This window comes from Thamnophis sirtalis, unplaced genomic scaffold, assembly GCF_051295495.1.
Source record: "Thamnophis sirtalis isolate CommonGarterSnake01/CBP01778 unplaced genomic scaffold, rThaSir2_p1.2 scaffold_4, whole genome shotgun sequence".
Taxonomy (NCBI): Eukaryota; Metazoa; Chordata; class Lepidosauria; order Squamata; family Natricidae; genus Thamnophis; species Thamnophis sirtalis.
The window spans coordinates 82,722,731-82,745,780 of record NW_028261384.1 but is presented as its reverse complement, the minus strand read 5'-3'; the positions used below and the strand labels follow the sequence as shown (position 1 = coordinate 82,745,780).

The following is a 23,050-nucleotide window of genomic DNA, read 5'->3' as shown; positions in this document are numbered from 1 at the left end:
ACGATTTACCATGGATCGGAGCCAAGCTTTACGTCCCAGCCTCTCTTCGTCTCGTCGTCCTCCAACGAGCTCACGATTCTAAGTTGGCGGGTCACTTTGGATTCGTAAAAACATTGCACCTAGTGAAGAGACAATTTTGGTGGCCCTCTTTGAAAAAGGACATTGAACTTTATGTTGCCAGTTGTCCGGTCTGTGCGGCCGCTAAACGGCCACCTGGAAAACCACAAGGCTTACTTCAATCTGTCGCCCGCCCTGTCGCCCCTTGGAGGGAAATTTCGATGGACTTCATTGTCGAGCTTCCTGAGAGCCAGGGGCACACCGTCATTTGGGTTGTTACGGACTTATTTTCAAAACAAGTTCATTTTGTTCCATGCCACAAGATTCCTTCTGCTAAGGCACTGGCTAAACTCTTCATTTCCCACATTTACCGTTTGCATGGGGTCCCTGATCTCATCATTTCCAATAGAGGTGTCCAGTTCACTTCTGCTTTCTGGAAGGAATTTCTTACACACATTGGCTCCGCCAAGGGCATAAGCTCCGCCCACCATCCTCAGACTAATGGGGCGTGTGAGAGGACTAATTCTGTTTTGGAACAATATTTACGTTGTTTCATTAATTATCAGCAGGATGATTGGGTGGACTTGCTGCCGCACGCTGAGGTAGCCTACAATAATTCGGTCCATAGCAGCACTGGTTTCACTCCTTTTCGTGTTGTTTTTGGTCAGGATTTTGTTCCTATTCCTGAGCTACCTCGTGAACAACCGCAAGTTTCTTCCGTCGCTGAGTGGAGCGAACGTCTGAGCCATGTTTGGCCTTTAACTCTTGCTACTTTGGATGCTGCGCATCGTGCTCATAAGAAACAGGCTGATAAGAAGCGTGCGCAACCTTATCAGTACAGGGAGGGTGACCTGGTTTATTTGTCCACAAAATTCCTTCACACTATGCAAAAGTCGAAGAAATTGGGGCCTAAGTACGTTGGTCCATTTCCCATCATCAAAGTCATCAATCCTGTTTCCGTTCATTTGCAGCTGCCAAAGCATCTCAACCGTGTTCATCCCGTGTTCCACATTAACCTCATTAAGCCTGTTCGTGTTTCTACTTTACGTCCACCTGTCGACCCTCCACCTGCACCCCTGTTGATTGACAGTGAACGTCACTTTGAAGTTTGTGAGATACTGGACTCTCGACGGCAGCGTAATCGAATCCAGTACTTAGTGGCTTGGAAGCATTTTCCTCCCTCTCATACGGAATGGGTTGACAAGTCCCATGTTCGTGCCCCCCCCGGCTGCTTCGACAGTTTTATTCTGCTTATCCTGACAAGCCTTGATTTTTTTTTCTCTTTCCTCCCCCTTTTTTTTCTCTTCTGTGTTGTTCGTCTGTTTGTTTGTGTTTTCTCGTTTTCCAGGCCTGACTGCCTTTTTCCGGGGGACAACCGGATGTCAGCCTCTGCTTTGCTGTTGCTTCGGCTGCCATGAAATGGGGAGGGGGGGCATGGTATTTGGGTGGGGTTACTAAGTGTGCTGGAGGAAGGTTCTGGAGTTCAACTGCTGATCGGACTGCGCATTCGTGGGAGTTTCCCACCAGGAATAACGGCACCGACATTCCATCTTCGTGATGCCTTTTGAAGTTATCTCGCACCTGACACTTGGGAGAATTATGATTGGACTGTAACTGTGATGCCAAGGGGAGGGAAATGGGCTATTCTATATATCAATCGCTTTCGCGCCTAAATATTCAGATTTCGCTTCGCTATGCCTTTAATCATTTTTAATTAGTAAAAGTACACTTGATTTCCACACATGGAGTCTCGTGGTCTTTTTTTCCTAATTATTTAATGGAGAGGTGCTGACAATATGATAGATTCATGATACAGAAAGATTTTGATAGACTTGAACATTGCACTTTATCTAACAAAATGAATTCAGTGGTGACAAAAGTAAGATCTTAAAATTAGGCAAGAAAAACCAAATGCAAAGGTACAGAATAGGTGATATCTGGCTCAACAGCAGGAACCGTAAGAGAAATTTAGGTATCCTAGTAGATCTCCATTTAAGTATGAGCTGGTGGAAAAATGCCGTTGCCAAAAAAACCAGTGCAGTCATAGGCTGCATCAACAGAAGGACAATATCATGATCATGTGAAGTGATAGTACCACTTTATTCACAAGTAAGACCACACTTGGAATGCTGTATTCAGTTCTAGTCACCATGATACAAAAAAAGATGTTGAGACCCTAGAAAGAGTACAGAGCAACAAATATCATTAGAGATCTGGAGACTACACTATACAATGAACAGTTAAAGGAACTAGGTATGTCTAATCTAACAAAGAAAAGATGGTGTGACATGATAGCAGTCTTCTATTACTTCACTATTTGTGCAGCTACTACAGAGAAGAGAAGGTTGACCTATTCTCCTATGCACCTGAGGGCAGAATAAGAAGTAAGGAAGATTATTAAAGAGAGATCCAATCAGTGATGGGTTGCAGGTGGTATGCCCCAATAAAGGCGTAGTTGCCTGCTGGGAGCACCGGGTATCATTCCAGTATGGTCTCCGGAGGGCCCACCTGCCTGCCCACCATCCTTACCTGTATTTGAGCTCTTTGGTGTTTCCGCACATGCGCACAGAGTGTACAGCGCCTGCATGACCCTCCGCTGAGCAGCTGGAGTGTCGCAGAGGTGTCACAGAGCATCATAGGAGGTAAGGATGCATGTGTGTGTTGCGTGTGTGTGTGTGCGCATTGCACTGTACCGGTTGCAACGGGATCTGGAATCCACCACTGGACCCAGTGTAGAATTAAAGATAATTTTCCTGACAATTAGAACAATTAATCAGTGAAACTGCTTGCTTTCAGAAACTAGGTGATTTTAAGAGATTGGACCATTTGACTGGAATGATATGGGGTTTCCTGTTCAAGCAGAGGTTTGGATTAAAAGACCTTCAAGATCCCTTTCAGCAGTTATTCTATGATTTTATATTCTGCTATTGTACAGAAAGTTATTGTTCCACATGAGACCTAGCAGCATCTCTTGAAAGAAGAGGATTATTTTTAGCATGAAAAATATAATTAATATTAAAGTTCATTGCACAATCAGCCAGAGGTTCAGAGTGGATTTGGAATTTTTATCAATGAATCAAGACCTGGGATATATTATTATTGTATGGTTCATCATACAGCCAGATGTTCAGACTGGATTTTGCATTTTGTCCATCTATTGAGTCCTTCCCAAAGAACTGGAATTGGCAGAAGTGGATGTTTGATGGTAGTATAGGTATTTTTTCAGGATATAAGCTGCATGTAAGCTGTAATTCCCTATTGCAATTGACTGAAGTAAGCTTGTCAATGTTGATGATATTCAAGTGGTGCTCCAGTTGTTTTGGGATTACACTCAAAGGCCTACTAATTTTACCACAGTTGTTCTATTTCTATTTGCAAGTGTTTCATTTTATTATCTTCTTCAGTTCCATCTCTTCTATTTTGCTGTCTCCAGACATTGCCAGATCCATTATTCAGACGTTTTTCTTATTTGAATAACCATTTGTCTGAAGGGTTTCCTGCCTAAGCAGGGGGTTGGACTAGAAGACCTCCAAGGTCCCTTCCTACTCTGTTATTCCATTATATTCCATTCCATTCCAACTGTTAAGAAAGGAGCCATAGAGGTGCAGTGGTTAGAATGCATATATTGCAGGCTAATTCTGCCCTTAGCCAGGAGTTTGACTCTGACTGGTTCAACATTGACTAAGCCTTCCATCCTTCTTGTCTTGTTGAGGCAATATGCTGATATTTGTAAATGCCAGAGAGTGCTATAAAGTACTATGTAGCAGTATATAAATCTGCAATTCCTATAAAGTCTGGCATGTTATATAACAGATGCCTGCCTGTTTGAATTCTAAAGATCTAGAGCAGTGATCCCCAACCCCCGGTCCGTGGACCAGTGCCGGGCCGTGGAGTACCTGGCACCGGGCCGCAAAGCGGCCGGGAGCCATGATCGCTGCAGCGGCCGGGGGCCATGATCGCTGCAGCGGCCGGGGGCCATGATCGCTGCAGCGGCCGGGGGCCATGATCGCTGCAGCGGCCGGGGGCCATGATCGCTGCAGCGGCCGGGGGCCATAGTTTCTTTCTGTATGCAAATTAGGGCTAATTGGCACAAGGGGTGTTACTGGACCGCTGGTGGCACTCTGACGTCACCAGCGGCCCACCGCCCCCCTGTGTCCAGCGCCGCCCTTCTCATTCCTTTTCAGCGCTTCAGCGCTGGCTGATTCCTGAAAAAAACCTAAGAGCGCCTGCGCAGCTACGTAGGGCTAGCGTAGACAGCGCTAGTAGCGTAGCCTTGCGTAGGCGCAGTTTGTGCTACGCTATCTACGCTAGCCATACTGAACTGCGCCTGCGCAAGGCTACGCTACTAGCGCTGGTCATCGACGTATTCCACCGAAACCGTGAACAACGCCCCACCACCCCTGCGCGCGCTCAGCGGGCCACGGTAAAATTATCAAAGGCTGACTGGTCCGCGGCGATAAAAAGGTTGGGGACCACTGATCTAGAGTACTTTAGCCTCTTCATTTTCTATTACATTCTCTAGTAATAGTCTCACCAGTTCTTGCTTGCAGGCAAATGGTATTTCTTGCAGATCTTCTAATGCACTTTGTCATTGTTGCTACTTTGTCATGTTGTTTGTTTGTCAGCCTGTGCAATTTTCTTGCAGCAGCTAACCAGATGGCCCACTGTGACTTCAACTTCTTTGCATAGGTGGCTCCTACTGTCTTGTTTTCTCAATTCTGACTTTTATGTATTTGTTCTTAAGGCTTGGTCTTATGCAGCCAGAATTAGCCCCCAAGACTCTTTCTTCAACTTTCCTGCCCTTATCTATTGCCAGGTTCTATTATCTGCTTTACCTGTTATTCACCATAAGCCATGATGGCACAGTGGTTAGAATACAGTACTGCAAACTACTTCTGCTGACTGCAGTTCGATTCACACTGGCTCAAAACGAGGACCCAGATTGTTGTGGTCCTCATGCTGACTCTCTAAACCGCTTAGAGAGGGCTGTAAAGCACTGTTAAGCAGTATATACAGTGGTGATCTGCTGCGGGTTCCCATGGGTTCAGCCAATCTTCTAGCTAAGGATCTGCACAGTTCGGCAAACCCACAAATCCCATCCCTAGCTGGCCCCACCCACTACCTCACCTGAACTGGTAGTAACAAAAATGCTAAAAATAAAAATAAGTTCTGGCAGTCAGCTGTGTCACCCGATCATTGGAACATTTTAAAAACTTTTTTAAAAGCAATATTTAACTACCAGTTCGCCCAAAAATGCTTTTTAAGCATTTTAAAATGCTTTAAAAAGTAAAGTTCCAATGATCATTTGTGCAACAATCAGTTGTGCCACATGATTTCTAGCGAATATAAATCACATAGCACAGCTGATTGTCGCACAGCATTTTTTTTACTACCGGTTCAGGCAAACCGGTAGCATGTTTTACTACAAGTTCGGGCAAACTGACCTGAACATGTAGCATTTCACCCCGGTCTCTATGCTCAAAAGTGGAAACATTCAACACTACCCTCAAGAATGGCCTGGTTGGTGAATATGATGGCATTTGCAGAGGGGTATAAATTAACTTCCTTGATTAAAGACAGTACAATATCTACATTTATGGCTGACTGGAAATCCCTTTTTTATGATTAGATAAAAAATAGAGTAATGATCTTAGAGCTTTTGTTTGTAATTTGTAATTACTGTATATTTGCTGCAAAGGAAATCAATCTTCTTTCAGGGTCTTTTTTTCCTTTTGCACTTTTTTCTTAATTCTATTAAATACACAAGAACACACTTTGATTTATGTAGCATTTTGATCCTTTCGACTTTTGTGATAGGGATTGGCAATGTTTTTTTGTCACCTTGGTATTACTGCCCAGCACTCTATTACAAGTTTGTGTGAATTTCAACAACTTAGTTTGAGTACTGTCTCCAGGGTGCACAAACCTTTCTGTCATGTTAGCTCATTACCCTTGACATATAGACAATATACTGTTTATACCTCCTCTAATCAAATATCTGAATTCTAAACATTCCCATGATCATCAGACATGTATTTTCAATCCAGTAGGATACTTCTTTAATGTAAGATAACCTCCTTAGTAATGGGTCTCTTCCGTTTTGTGGTGACAGCCTGTTATTCCAAGATTTTCATTCTTTATTACTCATCCGGGCAAAGTATGTAAGGAAACTAACACTACTATCAGGACTTTTTTTAGAAAAACAAATACATCAGAGTGCTTATCAGATATGAACAGCCCATTCCAGGGGCTCATATAAAATATTTAATAACATTGTATTTTTTTTTCAAAATCAAATTAGTTATTGTATACACTAAGTGATGAAATGGAGTTTCAAATATCAACATTTTGAGGTAGTATTCTTTAATAGTGGAGAAGGGAAGAAATAACTCAAAACCTGTAATATTCAAATTTTCCATTATTTCCTACCTACAGTATCTTGAATGAATGTAATTTGTATTAACATATCCTTGCCTATACTTGAATGTATGCTTTGAAGACAAAGAGTAGCAATGGAGACATTTTAATGTTTAGATTTTTTTCATGGGAAAGAAGTTTGTTGATAGTCATATTTACCTGAAATTCAGCTATGATTATGTTCTTTAAATTCTTTAATATCTGATCCCCATAGATATTGATCATCTGCACAACTTGCTCATGCTCCTTGTCAGATCTGTTTCAACTTGAACGTTGAGGAAAGAAAGACCCTCGACTCCATTTGATTGAAGTGATAAGATTCTTTTACTAAATCAGGCTGTTGTAATGAAAGTAAAGCTGGTATTCCCGCACAAAGGTTACACTTTTCCCCCTTTCCCTGCTCCCCCCCCATTGACCAGTTCAACAGTGTCCAATATTATTCCTTTTTGAATTTTTGGAAACCACTTTGATGTTGGTGCTTCTTGATGCAGTTTCTCATTCTGTTCCCAGGCCATCTGTCTTTGGCATCTGATTTATTCTGGTTTGCCACCTCTGGTTCTTGTCAGCTTGTCTTCCCTCCCTCATTTGTCTTCCCCTTCCCATGCTCCAAATTCTTTTCCCCTACTTTCATTTTATGGCAGGATGCCAGCAAAATAAAAAGCTGAAGATGGTGAATGTGACTTTTATAGTGCTGGAAGGTACATGAATATTTCCATGGGACTTCTATTTTTCCCATTCAATTTATCTATTGCTTAATTTACTAAAATTACTAGTATCTTATGTACCAGACAAGTTCATTTAATACGGTGAAGCTAAAAGAACTCTTAAGTGAACATATCAACAAATTTTAAGCAAGAAACTAAACAGTAAAATTGATTTCCCCCGCCCCCAGAATTCTATTGAAAAGTTCATCACAAATAAAGGCAAATATACACTATATTGCCAAAAGTATTTGCTCAACTTTCTTTACTGACATATGGAACTTACTGTGACATCCCGTGCTGTACACCACTGCATCCAACGCTTTGCATTGCACTTGGTGATGTATGGCTTGGATGCAGCTGTTTGGCCATGGAACCCCATTCCATGAAGCTCCCTGCACAGTATTCTGGAGCTAATCGGAAGGCCATATGACGTTTGGAGTCTGTAGCGATTGATTCTGCAGAAAGTTGGCGACCTCTTCGCACTATGCACCTCAGCATCTGCTGACCCCTCTCCATCAGTTTACGTGGCCTACCACTTCATGGCTGAGTTGCTGTCATTCCCAAACACTTCCAAGTTCTTATAATACAGCTGACAGTTGACTGTGGAATATTTAGGAGCGAGGGAATGTCACGACTGGATTTGTTCCACAGGTGGCATCCTATCACACTCCCACACTGGAATTCACTGAGTTCCTGAGAGCGACCCATTCTTTCACATGTTTGTAAAAACAGTCTGCATGCCTAGGTACTTGATTTTATACATCTATGGCCATGGAAGTGATTGGAACACCTGATTCTGATTATTTGGATGGGTGAGCAAATACTTCTGGCAATATAGTGTATATATGCCAAGATAATGTTGCAGGATCCAATCTGGGTTGGTCACTGGGACAGGAGGTTTAGTTTTCCTAGCTTTCGCATTAGTGCTACAACCAATCCTCAGGGAACGTCTCTCTACCAGAATATGTGTTCATCAAAAATTCATCTATTCAGGCAGTAAATACCTTATTCTTTTTACTGGATGTATTGGCAAACATATTTAATAACTGCAAGACATAAATAGAATCTCATTCTTATTCTTTGCATTTAACTACTTTCCTTTGTAAAGATCAATGAAATCACATATTTTAAACATTAATCTGATTGATTGAACATAGTTTTCATCATTGAGATGATGATCTCTATGTTTAAGTTGGCAATTTTTAAGGATAACCATGTGTCAGGATGATCAATATATAGGGAATGGATTGTATCTGCTGTACAGATAGTCTCAACTTGGTTATTACCAATCATAGTTACAATTAAAAAGGGGGGGGGGTTATAACCTGGATTCAAAGTTTCCATAGTTGGGCCCAGTCTGTAGTCACATGACTGAACTTGGCAACATGGCGATATTTATAGCCATTTGCAGTCACGTGACCACATTTTACAACAGTTTTGCCAAAAGCTAGCACTCCTATTTTTGGCAAAATTGCACCCATAGAGAACCAGTAATTCTCTTAATGACTTCAGGGATTTTCTTAACAACTGCTGCAAAATGGTCATAACATTTTACAACCATTACAACCAGTCTCCATTATAGTTGTGTGTCAAGGACTACCTTTGTTTGAGGGTCTGAAGAATGAAAAGCATGACAGCATTGAAAGGACTGTAGAAATGTGGAAATACTATTTTTAAATAAATCCTATTGAACATACTAGCACTGCTAATACAAAAACCACATATATTTAGTTGCCATACATTAATATGGTAACATCCAATACAGATTTAGATTAATCAAAAGAAGACTGGTATTATTAGATTATGAATGTACTTATGACAGTAACTAAAGATACTGATATATACCTCACAAAGTTATATTGATATCACAAACCAGTATGAGGATTCTGTGGGTTAAATTTTAACAAATCTGGAGAGGATTACATTGATATAATACAAGCTAGAGATGGTGTAGCTTTAGCCAGTGTTTCCCAAAAATACTTTCTCTGCCTTCTTAAATTTTCTGACTTCGACAGATAACTCCCAATATCGAAGGTAGATCCACATGAGCTTTCCATTTTGATTTTTATTGGTATTTAATAAATTGCTGCAAGAGGTATCATATCTGAAAATATCTTTCAGCCCAGCTTCCAGTTCCAGTTCCAAACCAATTGGATTAGTTGTTGCTTTGGTTAGCATTTTTTTCTCTACTGCCAACCGATGATATCTTGGCAGTACAAGGCTGCAATACATATCCTGCCTTTCCATTAAAGCTTCTTCAAACTCTTTTAGTAAAATAGAGGCTTTTGTTTGCCACTGATCTTCCTTCTCCAAGCAGTTCTTATACAAAGCACCTGCAGCACCAGAATCCTGCAGAATCTGCTTCTCTTGTTCCACCTTTGTCCTCTCTTCTTCCAAAGTTCTTCTTTCTTCTACCAATTTGTAACTTTGAGAAATGAGTGCATTGCGATAACTTAGGGTTCTGTTCCGTTCTTTTTCCAATTCTAATTCCAAGTGGGCAACCATTCTGCGGTTTTCTATAATTATATCGCGATATTTAGATTCAAGCTCTTTCTGTACAAAAGACAATTTTCTATAGACCTCTCTTTTCTCTTTTTCTATTTCTTTCTTAGATTCTCTGGACCAAATCCAACCTGTAAGACATTAAAATAACCTAGAATGGTAAATAATAGGACTGGTTTCCAACTCAAATTTAACACTATACTACATATATTATATAACTATATATACCTCTGGTGAAATATTATCAGTAGAATAAAGTGGAATCAGAGATCAATGAGCTTATCCTTGGAGCAGGGTAAATCTTACAACTAGATACTTAACTGCATTGCTTGGAAATGGATGGGGGAAGAAAATGAGGTTCTCTTAGAATAGTTCTCTGTATGAGATTGTTTTCTCTTTCCAACTGACTCTTTAAAAATTATGTCATAATATAGCATTTTTCTTCATTTTTATAACACATTGTAACTTATTATTTTCAATTTTAAAAAAATGTTAAATGTTTACTTAGTCTTTTCATTTTCAACCATTAATTATATTGCAAGGGTTATTTTACTATAGTAATGTCACTCTATGCATTGGCCTTCTATCTTTACATTAGAAGTAGTCCTCAACTTACAACCATTTGTTTAGTCACTGTTCAAAGCTACAACGGCATTGAAAAAAGTGACCTATGACTGTTTTTCATATTTATGACCATTGGAACGTTCCTATGATTACATGAACAAAATTTTAACAACTGCAGTGATTCAACTGCGGCAAAAAAGGTCATAATATGGGGCAAAAGTCACTTAACAACTACCTTGCTTAGCAACAAAAAAAATTGGTGTCAATTGTGGTTGTTAGTTGAGGACTACCTGTAATACCTTACCCCTCTCTTCATGGCTCTTCATTTAATGTTTGCATGTTTTATGCCAGCACAGATTATTTCCAAAAAGGAAAGAGGCAGAAATAAAAGCACTAAGGGAAAGTTACATCTTATTTTTGTCAGGGGAAAGTATTATGGTCCCTGCCCTTAAAAGTATTTGGTACTGATACTGGCCATCCTGGGTAAGGTTGCCATCTGGAAGTAGCAGATAGGAACAGAGCTGGTTGTCTCATCACATTAGTCCACTCGGAAAAGGGAAGGAGATTCACAGGAATAATTCAGGTCCCTATGTTTTTGGTTGTAGTGGAAGAAGATGATGTCATGGAAAAGGGGATGATGCAGAATTGCAATACTTCTCTTTGATTGGGAAGATGGGAGGGGAGAAAAGGTGGCAGTATAAGCAAAAATGTCATTCATTGCTCCTGCCAAAATCCTCCAAACTATCAAACATTTCATGTCCAACATCATCAGGCAATGGTCCTGGAAAAAACAGCCAAGCACTAAAGAAGGTTGCTCTAAAACCATCATGAAGATTTTTATTTCTCTTCTATTTCTCATTTGCGAGTTGTGCAATAGATTAAGGGGAGCAGAAGTCTATATAAATCATACTATTATGAGGAGAGATAAACAAGAGATGATGTTTTTTTAGCCTGAATACTGAGATCCTGTTCCAGGTAAACATGATGTTACAATCTTTTTCACGAGTGTCTGGAAATAGGAACAGGATATAGTCCCAAAACTAATTCTTAATAGATCTACCTCTCTCTAAGATCTTAAATTGGCCCCTAATTGGACAATGCAAATTAGAATGACTAGAGTGAACAAGGGGCAGGAAGGATGTGGGAGGTTTCATTCAAATTGGGCTGGCAGTAGAATTTTACAATCATTATCAAAGTGGGTTCAATAAATGATCAGAAAAAATATGGAAAAATTATCTTATTGAGTTCTAGACTTAAGAATTATAAACTGTTTTAGGCTGAAGATTTTGTAAGCTTGCATGGCCATGAATTAGAAGTAATCATAGTTCCCCTACTGAATCCCTGTAACATTACATTAGTCAAATTCTAGGCAGTTGGCTGACTGACAGAAAAAAGAAACTTTGTTTCCTGCAAAATCTGAGAGTTGATTATTTTCTTTGATAAAGGAAAAAATAAAAATGTCTTTATTTTTTTCATATTACAGTAATGATAAGAGCTCCTGGTTTCAGGAAGTCTAGGTAATGTTTAAAATAAGCACAAAATATTTGTAGGATGATTCAATGTTAATAATGGATAAGCAGAACAACTTAAATTTAAAAGTAATCGAAAAATTCAAATTTTATTTAAAGATCACTTACGGAAGGCAGCCAATCCCAGCATTGGAACCAACAAAGCATAATTCCATTTGCTTCCATGATCTTCATTATTTCTTGCATTAGGTTGAATGTTCCAGTTAGGAGGAGGGTTATTTAAATTATTCATAGGCAAACCTTAAAATCAGAGAAAAGAACTCTTGAGACTCTTATCACCTAACTTTACACTCAGCTATTTAAACTCTGATAGAATTCCCTAAAAATTACTTATATCCATGACATAGTGAGAATACACAAAAAATGTAGGAGAAAAACATACTGCTGCCAAATCTGATTTCTCATATCTTTTAATATGCTTCCCCAAATAATGAAGGTTTGGCCAGATCATCAGCTAGTTCCTTTAGTACTTTGGAATACAATTAATACACTCTTATATTTAAAATCATTCATAAGAAGCATGTGTTTCCTGATGATGTTTCTGATGGTCTCAATATTTAATTCTGTCATTTTATCTATTCTTCATACTTTCTGGTAGAACCAGGGCTGATTCAGGGCTAAAGTCAAGTAGGCCAGATTAGAGGAACCAAATTTTAGGAGTGCCTGTTCTTATAATCTATTAAGGGAAGAAGGAAATACACAAAGTGATATCCTCTCAGGATATTCAAATCCTGAGAGGAACAGTATTAAGAGCAAGATACATTTAGCTGGGGAAAAAAGCGGGGGGAAGAGCTATATCTTCAAATATCACGTGCTATTATTAAGAAAATGGAGCAGAATTTTTCTCTGTTGCTATGGAGATCAGAATTATGTCCAATGAATGGATGGGAAGTAAATTTTAGGTAAAGGTTCCCCTCGCACATATTTGCTCGTCGTTCCTGACTCTAGGAGGCAGCGCTCATCTCCATTTCAAAGTCGAAGAGCCAATGTTGTCCAAAGAAGTGTCCATGGACACGTAGCTGGTATGACTAAATGCTGAAGGCGCATGGAACGCTGTTACCTTCCCATCAAAGGTGTTTCCTATTTTTCTACTTGCATTTTTACATGCTTTCAAACTGATAGGCTGGCAGAAGCTGGGACAAGTAATGGGACCTTGCTCAATTACAGACCATTAGGGATTTGAAGTGCTGACCTGCCAACCTTTCTGATAACAAGTTCAGCATCTTAGCCACTGGGCCACCACGTTTTAATCAATTTTAGTCAAACATTAAACAAATATTATGGTAAGGCCTGTTTGGTGATATATTAAACTATCTCTAGAAGGATAGTCTAGTTTCTTCTCTGAATATATTTTAGCAGAAGTTGAATAATCATCTTTCAAAGACTTTATCATACTCTGTATTAAATAGAGAGTTGGGTAACATTATCTCCAAAGGTTCTTTTTGTGATATACAGTAATTTTATAAGCAACAGAATTCCCTAATTCTGATATAGGCATTTTTATTTTCTACAGAAATTAATATAGTAATAGGCATGGTTAAAGAAAGAAAATGTATTTACTTTGGGGGGGTTACTAGAATTTCTAGGAAATGCATTCATAACCTCCCAATTTAATATTTATCATTTACAAACAACAACCTTATTGTTTTCTCTAGAGTCACTGAGTTGTAGTTAATCATCATGGCTACATCAGGGCTTTAGAACTCACAGTTTGTTAAGCCGTTTTTCCCCATATAAAGTCCAACATTTAACTGACTATTCTTTAATAAAAAGTTTTGTGGAAATCTATAGGAAAAAATCTTCCTCTAAGAGAAAAATATGAAATGTTCCTTCAAACAGTTGCTTCAAACACATTACATACAAATCTGTATCAGGGAACTTTTTAGCATCTGCAATTTTATCAAAAAATAGAATAGTTATTATACAGTTTTACCCTCTTAAGTAAAAACAGGATTAATATGGATTACTAGATTGTCAGGGCCCAGTACTGTTAATTGCAGTTGTCAATTACGTATATTGCTTCACAAGCCTCCTTTTTTATTAAACTAACAGCACTTTAAATATAAAAACATGCAAACTCATACCAAAAAATCTTCACGAACATTAAATAAAGGTGAAAAGAAAACCCACGACCAGAAGTTCTGGCAAAACAATATTCCAAACCCTCCGTAGCAGATACTGAGCACCTTAACTTTCATTGCGCGTGCGCAACGTGAGCATCGTACTCTTAGCCTCCTCTCCACCCCGAGATAAAGCCCCTTCATCGCGAGAGTCAAAACCATAGACGATACATCAACTATAATGGTTTTCCTTTTTCAAAACGGATTGTCCTGGTGGTGCAGTGGAATATTTAAATCTTCGGAGCTTTCCTAACCTTTGATTTTCATACCTTTTCATAGAAACAACGAATGCCTGAAATGATAAAAACCTACCTGGACAGATTTATTTTGGTTTTTCCTCGCACTGGTGCTAACCAACCAGCGCTCTCCGTGCGACGCTTGCTCAATTAGGCCCCACTTTCCACACATGCGCAGTAGCTTAATATCCTACCAGGTAGAAATGGCGTTGACTTTGGGGAGGCTGCGATATTTGCAGCTGTTCTGCAAGGTACGTCCTTGGTACAGGCCGGGTCAACTATAATAAATTTATATTTACCTTGCGCTCGAGGGTGGGTATTTCAGCTTCAGTCGGAGAAAAGTGGCGGGATGTGCGACTTAATGGGCTACGTATATTCAGGATAAGATACTGGAAGTTTCGGTTCCGTCTCCCCCCCCCATGTGGCATTCCGGGAATCGTGTTTCCCATATTTCTATAGGGATATGTTTAATATATTCTATATAAGACATCTTGTAAATGCTTTAACAATTTGTTTTTATTTTTTCCGTCCGTATATTTTCTTGTTGAGACCCGCGTTGAACTTTGTTCTTAAAAAATAAACGTATCTTGGTCTTGAGATTAAAACATAACTTACACAGTAATAGCTTGCTAATATGGAGATGATATATCAATTAGCAGCCCTGATAAGTGACTTTTCTCTAAAATCTCAAAACATGTTGAAGATTTGAGATGATACAATATATTTACATAAGAAAGAGGCCTTTTTGAAACCAAATACTGTATAAATGCAAGAGACATTTAAAATGATAGAATCGACTTCTGCAAACCTAAAAGTATACATGACTACCACACAATCTTAGTAGCATAGCACTCCCACATAGGAATATTTTAATAGAATGCCTTATTGTAGTGGCCAAAATTGTGGAAACCATTTGGGAAAAGTGCACAGTATTTTTGAGGTTTGATTGCTAATACCACTTTTTGCAATAGTACCATAAAGTTAAATATCAATGGAAAGATAATTTAATCAAGAATGTAATGCAATAACTTATATGAAGGATTTGCTATTAGAATAGCAGTTATAAAGAAGAAAAGGGAAACACTTAGGCCAAATTCCTGAAGTCTGCACAGAACAGTCCTTGCACTCAACTTTACATTGCATTTCAACATTTCATCTTGTATACACCCAGATGATTTTCTTCTCTCACTTAGGCATAGTCTTTTAATTTTTCTATCATCACTTGCTCTTGCATCTTTTTCTGCCTTTACTAGTGTGGTTTTTTAGTGACTGAGTCTTCTTATATCTCTTCAAAAACTTAGAAATGCCACCTTCTAATTTCTTTATAACTGTATACAAGTATTATAGTATAGTATTATACTTGATAATACTATTTTACATGGCTTTCTGGGTGACCAGTCAACTCTGCACCATTACTTTAATTTTATTACGTTTTACAAGCTCACTAAATGAAAGAACAAAACAAAAACAAAAACAACCCAACTTGATAGCAATTACAATATCAGATTAAAAGTCTAGATGGTATTTTGTCCAGTTTTGTTGAAAAATGTTTGAAATTAATTCATAATTCTTCCTAATGTTTCTTATCATTTCCTTTTTAAAATATTTTGACAATTGCTGGAAAAATGTAACTACAGATATTACATTTCTGCATACCATTTGGTTATGATGAGTTATGTAAAAAATAAAATCACGAAATATAATTAGTTGCACTGTCCCAGGGTCATTTGATTCCCATGTACAATCTTTCTACCTAGCTTCTGACAAGCAGAGTCAATGGGGAAAGTCAGATTTGCTCAAGGATTGCATTTCACATGAACCACTGCAGTGATTCACTTAACAACTGTGGTAAAAAGTTTATAAAATAGTGTGCAACTCATTTAACAGCTTGTCTTGCTTAACACCTGAAAATTTTGGGATCAATTTGGTTGTGTTAAGGGCACCAAAATGTTTGCTTACAAACAATGCAAGTACTAAGTATTGTAAGCAACATTTTGGTTCCCTTACTAATTAGAAGATTTTTAACTATTATTTTTATTTTTCAGCAAAGACCAGCAGCTTGTGATGTGTTTTCTCGTAATTTTCACTTCACGGAATATGGAAAGAAGAATGTGTCTGCCAAAGTATCTGATTCAGTAAGTTATTTTTGAATCACTTACATGACTTCTTCATCCAATCCAGATATGCTGAAAAAGATAAGACATTCAGTCCACAAATTGATCTAGTTTATTTTTGAATGAGTTGTTTGGTTTAACAAACCATGATTTGTGGTTTAACAGTTGAATAGTTGTGGGTTACTCAATAAACCTTGATTAGTAAGACATGGCTTTGCATGCATACTGTACATTTAGCCAGTAAGTAACTGTATGGGTATGCGTTCGTAAATTTTAAAGCTGGATTTAAATGATGCCAACCTCTGTTTTCCTTATTGAGGATTCTGGCATTCAATCTTGTTTGTATGGATCAGTCAAATTGCAGTTTATTTATTTATCTGATCTATCTATCTGTTCAAATTAAATACTAAAGATACAGTGATAACTTACAGGAATGAAAGAGCTTTTTGTTAACATGGCAAAGAATGGCAGCAAAGGATTAAGGACTTGAGTTTAATTATGCTTCTTAATTGATTAAATTACAGAGGAGAGGAATATTATTAATCAAAACCTAAAGAGAGATAATTGAATTGTTTTCAGCATAGTGCTTATTGATTGTGCTACTCTCCAAATGTAAATTTAAATAACAACTTAAATTGTATTGGGGTATTGCAAATATTTCATCTCAAGGTATTCTGCTTTTTTGTTGTTCAGATTTCAACACAGTATCCTGTAGTGGACCATGAATTTGATGCAGTTGTAGTGGGTGCAGGTGGTGCAGGTTTGAGAGCTGCCTTTGGCTTGTCTGAGGCTGGTTTTAATACAGCATGTGTTTCCAAATTATTCCCGACCAGATCTCATACTGTTGCTGCACAAGTAAGAGACCTCTTTTTCTCAGTTGCTGCATGCTATCTAGATTTATGTTATATACAGATGCCATTGTTTAACAGAATTTGTTTGTCTCTTTATAACTTTGAATTTGCCTTAACAGTTCACCATAATGCATTTTTTTTAAAATTAAGTTGTCTCAATTCCACTAATTTAAAGAATGTGTTTAAAACCTGGAACCATTATTCCCTTGTCATTGAAATTTCAAGACTCTTCACATTTGCAGAGTTAAGACTGCTGCAGTGTCACAGTGCTTAGTTGGGGTCAAGTGATCATAATTTTCAATATTCCATGTCAGTTTCCTCCAAGCAAAGTTGTCGGGGAAGCCAGTAGGAAGTGGGAAATGATTCCTGCTTCCACTGTTTTCTGCTTATCTGTGATCATTCTGATTCTCTGCTTAGGTAAGGAAATATTTCAGGAAGGTGACCTAATGGGTCATAGGTTTTCTAGTTAATAGTAATGCTTGAGGCCTATAGTATTCTGATTTTCATGAGTAGCATAGAGTGAGGTGAGCATTATATATTTATTTTGCATTGAAATATTGATTCTGGGTAAAATTCTGAATTTAATTTTCACAAGAGAGATCATCTGGAGCTTTGGAATAAAGTATTGCTATATGCTAACAACACCCAACTTAAATCACTTGTGAATGGATCAAAGACTTCCTGACGGATCGTCCACAAACAGTAAGGATTGGATCCTTTACATCTTCCACGCTGAAGCTCAGGCTTCCCTTAGGGCTGTGTACTCAGCCCATACCTGTACTCCTGTACACATGACTACATATCCTCTGATCCATTCAACATCATAATAAAGTTTGCAGACGACACAACAGGGCTGGGTCTCATAACTGGAGGGGATGAATCAGCATACAGGGAAGAAATCGAGAAGATGCTCAAGAAACAACTTACATCCAAATACTAGTAAGAAAAAGGAGATGGTGCTAGATTTCTGGAAGCACAGAGAGGAACCTGCCCCACTATATATCGAGGGGGATTGTGTGGAGAGGGTTTCCTCTTTTAAATTCTTGGGAGTGCTTATTAGTCAAGATCTCACCTGGAAAAACAACACGTCTCTGGTGATTGGAAAGGCCCAACAGAGACTTCATTTCCTTAGAGTTCTGTGAAAAAATCAGGTGGAACAATGGCTGATGACCTCTTTCTATCGGTCCATCATAGAAAGTGTCCTCACATATTGTATTACGGTATGGTATACTGGTTTAACAGCTGCAGACAGGAAGGCACTACAGAGAGTGATCAATTCGGCACAAGAAACCATTGGTTGCCCTCTGACACCACTGGATGATATCGCCAGATCTTGCTGCTTTAGCAGAGTAAGGAAGATACTCAGAGATGATTCGCATTCTGGTCAGTGTCTCTTTGCACTTCTACCATCAGGCAGAAGACATCAAAGTATAGCTAGATGAACAAACAGGTTTAAGATAGTTTCTATCCTTGGGCTGTGAGACTTTTAAATACAACCACAATCACTCCATGCACACACTAGTTTTTTTTTCTTTTTCTTTCTTTTTTCGTTTCTGTCATTTTACACCAGTGAGGTTAAAACCAATTTTGTTGTATTTAAGTACAATGACAATAAAGATTATATTTATACTTGTAATTCTCCATATCATTGAACTGTAAACAAATTGATTTCCTTGATAGATTATACATTTAATAAATGAGCTGGATAAATAGAAATTATGGTACATTTATTTAATTATTATTTATTGCCAACTATTAACAATTTCTGTATCAAACATGCTTGATAAAAATTGATTATACCTTGATTGCAGCATGACTTGTTTCTAGCAATGAGCTCTTTATATAGTTAACTTTGAAGAGTGTTTAAAGGTTCAATTGGGGTTAAATACAATTAGATCCAGAATTCTAGGAGCATTTTATTTCAGTGTTGAATACATATACTGATTACCAAATTGTTTTTTGGACAGAATGGAAAGTGATTATTCTTTTTAGATACTGAAGTGTTGAAGACATGATTAACTGAGAAACTGCTGCTCTTGGCATGAATTTGCCTTGACTTCAAAGTCAACAAGAGAAAATTTCTTAAATATCACTTTCTGATCTTTAGAGAAAGAAATTGTATTAAATCAATCATTTTTTATTTTAGGTGCCAGGGTTATGTCATTTACTCATTTTTTAAAATAAATAGGTTGTTATAATCAGAACAAGGCTAAACCTACCATGCAATTCTTATTTCTTGATCTATGAAAAAAAATCTCATATTGATCTCTATTAAAGGTTTATGATAAACCTTTAATAAAATGATTTATTAACATTTTAACAATTTTCCTCTGCAATGGCTTAATTTATAGGGAGGAATCAATGCTGCTTTGGGGAACATGGAAGATGATAACTGGCGATGGCATTTCTATGATACTGTGAAAGGCTCTGACTGGCTAGGAGATCAGGATGCAATTCATTATATGACAGAGCAGGCCCCTGCTTCAGTTATTGAGGTACAGTTACTCAGATTCTTTGACTGTCTACAAACATTCACATTGATAACATAATTAGGAAAAACCATTTCTTAGCTAAAATAACTTTTTTCTTCACTTATAGTATCAATGTGAAAAATAGGATGCATAAACATGTATTAGTTGACTGCCTTTATTTGTCTTTTAATTAAAATAACTGTAATACATGAAAAAACCCCAGAAAAACTGCTGATGATCATGTATTTCTTGATAATGCCAATATCATTGAAGATATTCTTTCTGAAACGGCAATCCCAAACAAAATGTTTATATTTTATATCATTTAAAACAGTGGTCCCCAATCTTTGCAGCTTGGCGGGCTGGCTGGGAGAGAGAGAAACCAGACCGTGTGAATGGTGGGCTGGTGTTCATGTCTGCATACGTGCAACTCAACTCACGCAAGCAGGCTGCTCCATAGGCACATGCCATGCAACTCCACTGCAAATTCTCTCCCACCTCTCATGCAGCCAAGTTCTGAATAGGCCATAGCCAGATAGTAGGCTGCAGCCTGGGGGTTGAGGACCCCTGATTTAAAACTGTTGTATATTCATTGACAAATTTCAGGTTTGGATCACAAAAAATCTTACATGATTTTTCTATATTTAGATACCCTACTTAATTGTCTGTTTTGAGACATGATCCATTGCAATCTACCTAAGTTTAACTAGTATTCTTCATTTCCTCCTTGGCTGTTTTAATTTTTTTTGGCTTTTTGTGTTCTGTGATCCAGCTTTATATATCATTGAAAAATGGGGAACTGTCATCCTTAGTGATCAGGCTATTTTTATGATTTTGGTCTGACAATATCATTATGTTACTTTTGAAAAAAAAATGATTCAAACTTGGTGTTTCAGACCTATCCATACAGTTTTCTTACCAGTGCCACATAAATGATTTGCCATTACTTTAGTTAAGCCTTGATTTTGTCATTTATTCTAAGTGGGTCGGCATGTATGGTTCTCAATTTTTGAGAATTGAATTATCACAGTTGTTAAATATTATGTGGGCTAATACAAAACGCTTCAGGACATATTTAGGTCCCTAATTAGTGTCCATAAATTGCTAAACTTAAATAAATTAAATTACTGTATTTAAAAATGGCCAAGAACACATGTCATCACTAAATCTCATAACATTTTAGTACTTTTGCTTAAATTGAATGAACATTTTAAAATCTTTTGAGATTTTAGCTATTAAAAATAAATATACATGCTCATTTGCATATTACAGCCTTTTTACAATACATTATTGTCATAGTTCATGAATAATCTAGGGACCGTAGTGATATTACTAGCTAATTTTCAGTAATTTCTGTTAGAACCCCCAGTTACATAATAGTGCATAATCTTGCACCATAACATACTAAATAGATTAAAATGTTGCTTAGCTTATGTTAACTCCTTTCATTTTACTTTATTTGTTTTTGGGAGCTGAGATGTTTTCAGATGTATTATATGTTATTTTACTAATTCCCCTTGTCTTTATATACAATTAAATTAGTCATCTCTTTTTGGATTCCTCAGCTAGAAAATTATGGTATGCCATTTAGCAGGACAGAAGATGGAAAGATCTATCAACGTGCTTTTGGAGGTCAGAGCCTTCAATTTGGGAAAGGAGGACAGGCTCACCGTTGCTGTTGTGTAGCTGATAGGACAGGTCACTCTCTGTTACACACACTGTATGGCCGGGTAAGTAGTTGTTTGTGGAGTGGGGAACAAAGATTAACAGTTGCTTTTAAAATTGATGGTGGCATTGGCTTATGCCAATTGCTGTTATAACTGACTCCAGGTAGAATTTTGCTGATGTTCCTATATATTTTCTATATAAGTAAATACAGTCAAAATAATAGAAAGTTTGTATAAGTGATATTTCTCTATTATTCAGAATTCAAAATGACAGTTTTTTAAAAATAAATCTGTTCTTAAGATTAAAAAAAATTTGGCTTTATTTTTGATCTTATAAAATATAATGGAACTGAAAAGATGCCTTGTAATATGTCAGATCATTGGACTATGCATTCCTGTAGATTGTAGTTAGTGATCAGAGAAGAGAGCTTGGGATTGTTGTGGATACATAATGAATATCTTAATACAATGGGTTCTTTGAAAATAGCAATTTCCAAATTAGACATTAATAGCAGTAGACTTATATACCGCTTCATAGGCCTTTCAGGCCTCTCTAAGCGGTTTACAGAGAGTCAGCATATTGCCCCCAACAATCTGGGTCCTCATTTTACCCACCTCGGAAGGATGGAAGGCTGAGTCAACCCTGAGCCGGTGAGATTTGAACCGGTGACCTGCTGATCTAGCAGTAGCCTGCAGTGCTGCTTTTAACCACTGCGCCACCTTGGCTCTTAAGAAAGAAATTCAATATTGCCAGCAAATAATAGTTTTATGTGTGATTTCACATAACAACTATTTATGAAAGTTGTATCATAAAAAAGCTATTAGGTGCTTGAAAATGTAGAGGAGAAAGGCTATTGAGGTCAAATTGGGCCAAGACATGGAAACGACCAGACTTGTCTTTCACACCTCAAAATCTAGAACTTGGATCATCAACAAAGTTTAATGCAAAGATAAAATCAAGTATCATTTCACACAGGGTATAGTTAAACTACCTAATTCTCATCTAAACCATGAACAGGCTCTCAATTTGACTAAATTTAATATTTATTAAAATAGAGTCAAGATGAATGAGTGTGTGTGTGTGTGTAGATTCATCTTACCACTATTAAGTAGTGGTCAAGTAGAATGCTTGACACGATTTCAGACAAATGGCTGTCCAATTTCTTCTTAAAAATCTTCAGTGAGGCAGCACCCACAATTTCTGAAGACAAGCTGTTCTGCTGATTAATTGTTATCACTATTAAGAGATTTCGTCTTACTTCTAGATTTGTTCCCTCCTTGATTAATTTCCATCCATTGCTTCTTGTCCTTCTTTCAGATGCTTTGGAGAATAGGTTGACTCTCTATTCTTTCTTAAATATTGTACCATGTCACCCCTTGTCCTTTATAGCATTTATTTCTTCTGTTCACCATTTTTTATTAAAACATAAGAAACAAAACGCAGCACTGGAAATAGATTTTTAAATTCTGTCAGAAAATAAATCAGGAATATAGAACGTTATGTTATATGAGAGTCATATTAATTGTATTATATGAGAAAGTTTTCTAATCAAATTTGACACTTTGTTTCTTAAGCTACTGGAAAAACAATACTCATTGAATGTTAGTTAGAAAAAATCTTAACAATGTGTCATTGGATGGCGGAACCATTTATGCAGGAAATTAATAGTCTGCTTTACTGCATATGCTTAAACAGGGGCTGGGCAGCCATCTGTCACAGATATTTTAATTTAGGTTTTTTCACTGAACAATGATTTGAATTTGATAAATTAAATTCATTCATTCAAGCAATCAATTTCTATAGTTGCCCATCTCAGT

At 37.5% G+C, this 23,050-nt stretch overlaps 2 protein-coding genes across 3 annotated transcripts in view; one reads left to right on the top strand and one right to left on the bottom strand.

Moving 5' to 3' along the window:
• Positions 1 to 7,476: 7,476 nt before the first annotated feature.
• On the bottom strand, positions 7,477 to 14,316 carry CCDC127 (coiled-coil domain containing 127). Of its 2 annotated transcripts, none has more exons than XM_087713202.1 (3): positions 14,202 to 14,316; positions 11,882 to 12,013; positions 7,477 to 9,811 (listed from the first exon to the last, which is right to left on the bottom strand). In XM_087713202.1, exons 1-3 carry the CDS (start codon positions 14,299 to 14,301, stop codon positions 9,135 to 9,137), a joined length of 909 nt encoding a protein of 302 aa, XP_087569328.1. In that variant the 5' UTR covers positions 14,302 to 14,316; the 3' UTR covers positions 7,477 to 9,134. The 2 variants fall into 2 exon arrangements, with proteins under 2 accessions (XP_087569328.1, XP_013921152.2); XM_014065677.2 differs by lacking the exon at positions 14,202 to 14,316 and adding an exon at positions 13,858 to 14,004.
• SDHA (succinate dehydrogenase complex flavoprotein subunit A) overlaps positions 14,130 to 23,050 on the top strand; it is a 46,345-nt gene continuing 37,424 nt past the window's right edge. Inside the window, exons 1-5 of the mRNA XM_014065676.2 lie at positions 14,130 to 14,380; positions 16,175 to 16,264; positions 16,937 to 17,098; positions 19,446 to 19,589; positions 21,131 to 21,295. Of these exons, the coding sequence (XP_013921151.2) occupies positions 14,300 to 14,380; positions 16,175 to 16,264; positions 16,937 to 17,098; positions 19,446 to 19,589; positions 21,131 to 21,295 (642 nt within the window). The 5' untranslated portion in view covers positions 14,130 to 14,299. The remainder of the gene's footprint in view (positions 14,381 to 16,174; positions 16,265 to 16,936; positions 17,099 to 19,445; positions 19,590 to 21,130; positions 21,296 to 23,050) is intronic.

What these genes read in the sequence shown, in the direction of transcription:
- CCDC127 (XM_087713202.1), bottom strand. Translation starts at nt 14,301, where the DNA reads ATGTGTGGAAAGTGGGGCCTAATTGAGCAAGCGTCGCACGGAGAGCGC. An exon ending in AAATAAATCTGTCCAGGTAG is followed by an intron (nt 12,014 to 14,201) that starts GTTTTTATCATT and finishes TCTGATTTTAAG; the next exon opens with GTTTGCCTATGAATAATTTA. An exon ending in GCTGGGATTGGCTGCCTTCC is followed by an intron (nt 9,812 to 11,881) that starts GTAAGTGATCTT and finishes AATGTCTTACAG; the next exon opens with GTTGGATTTGGTCCAGAGAA.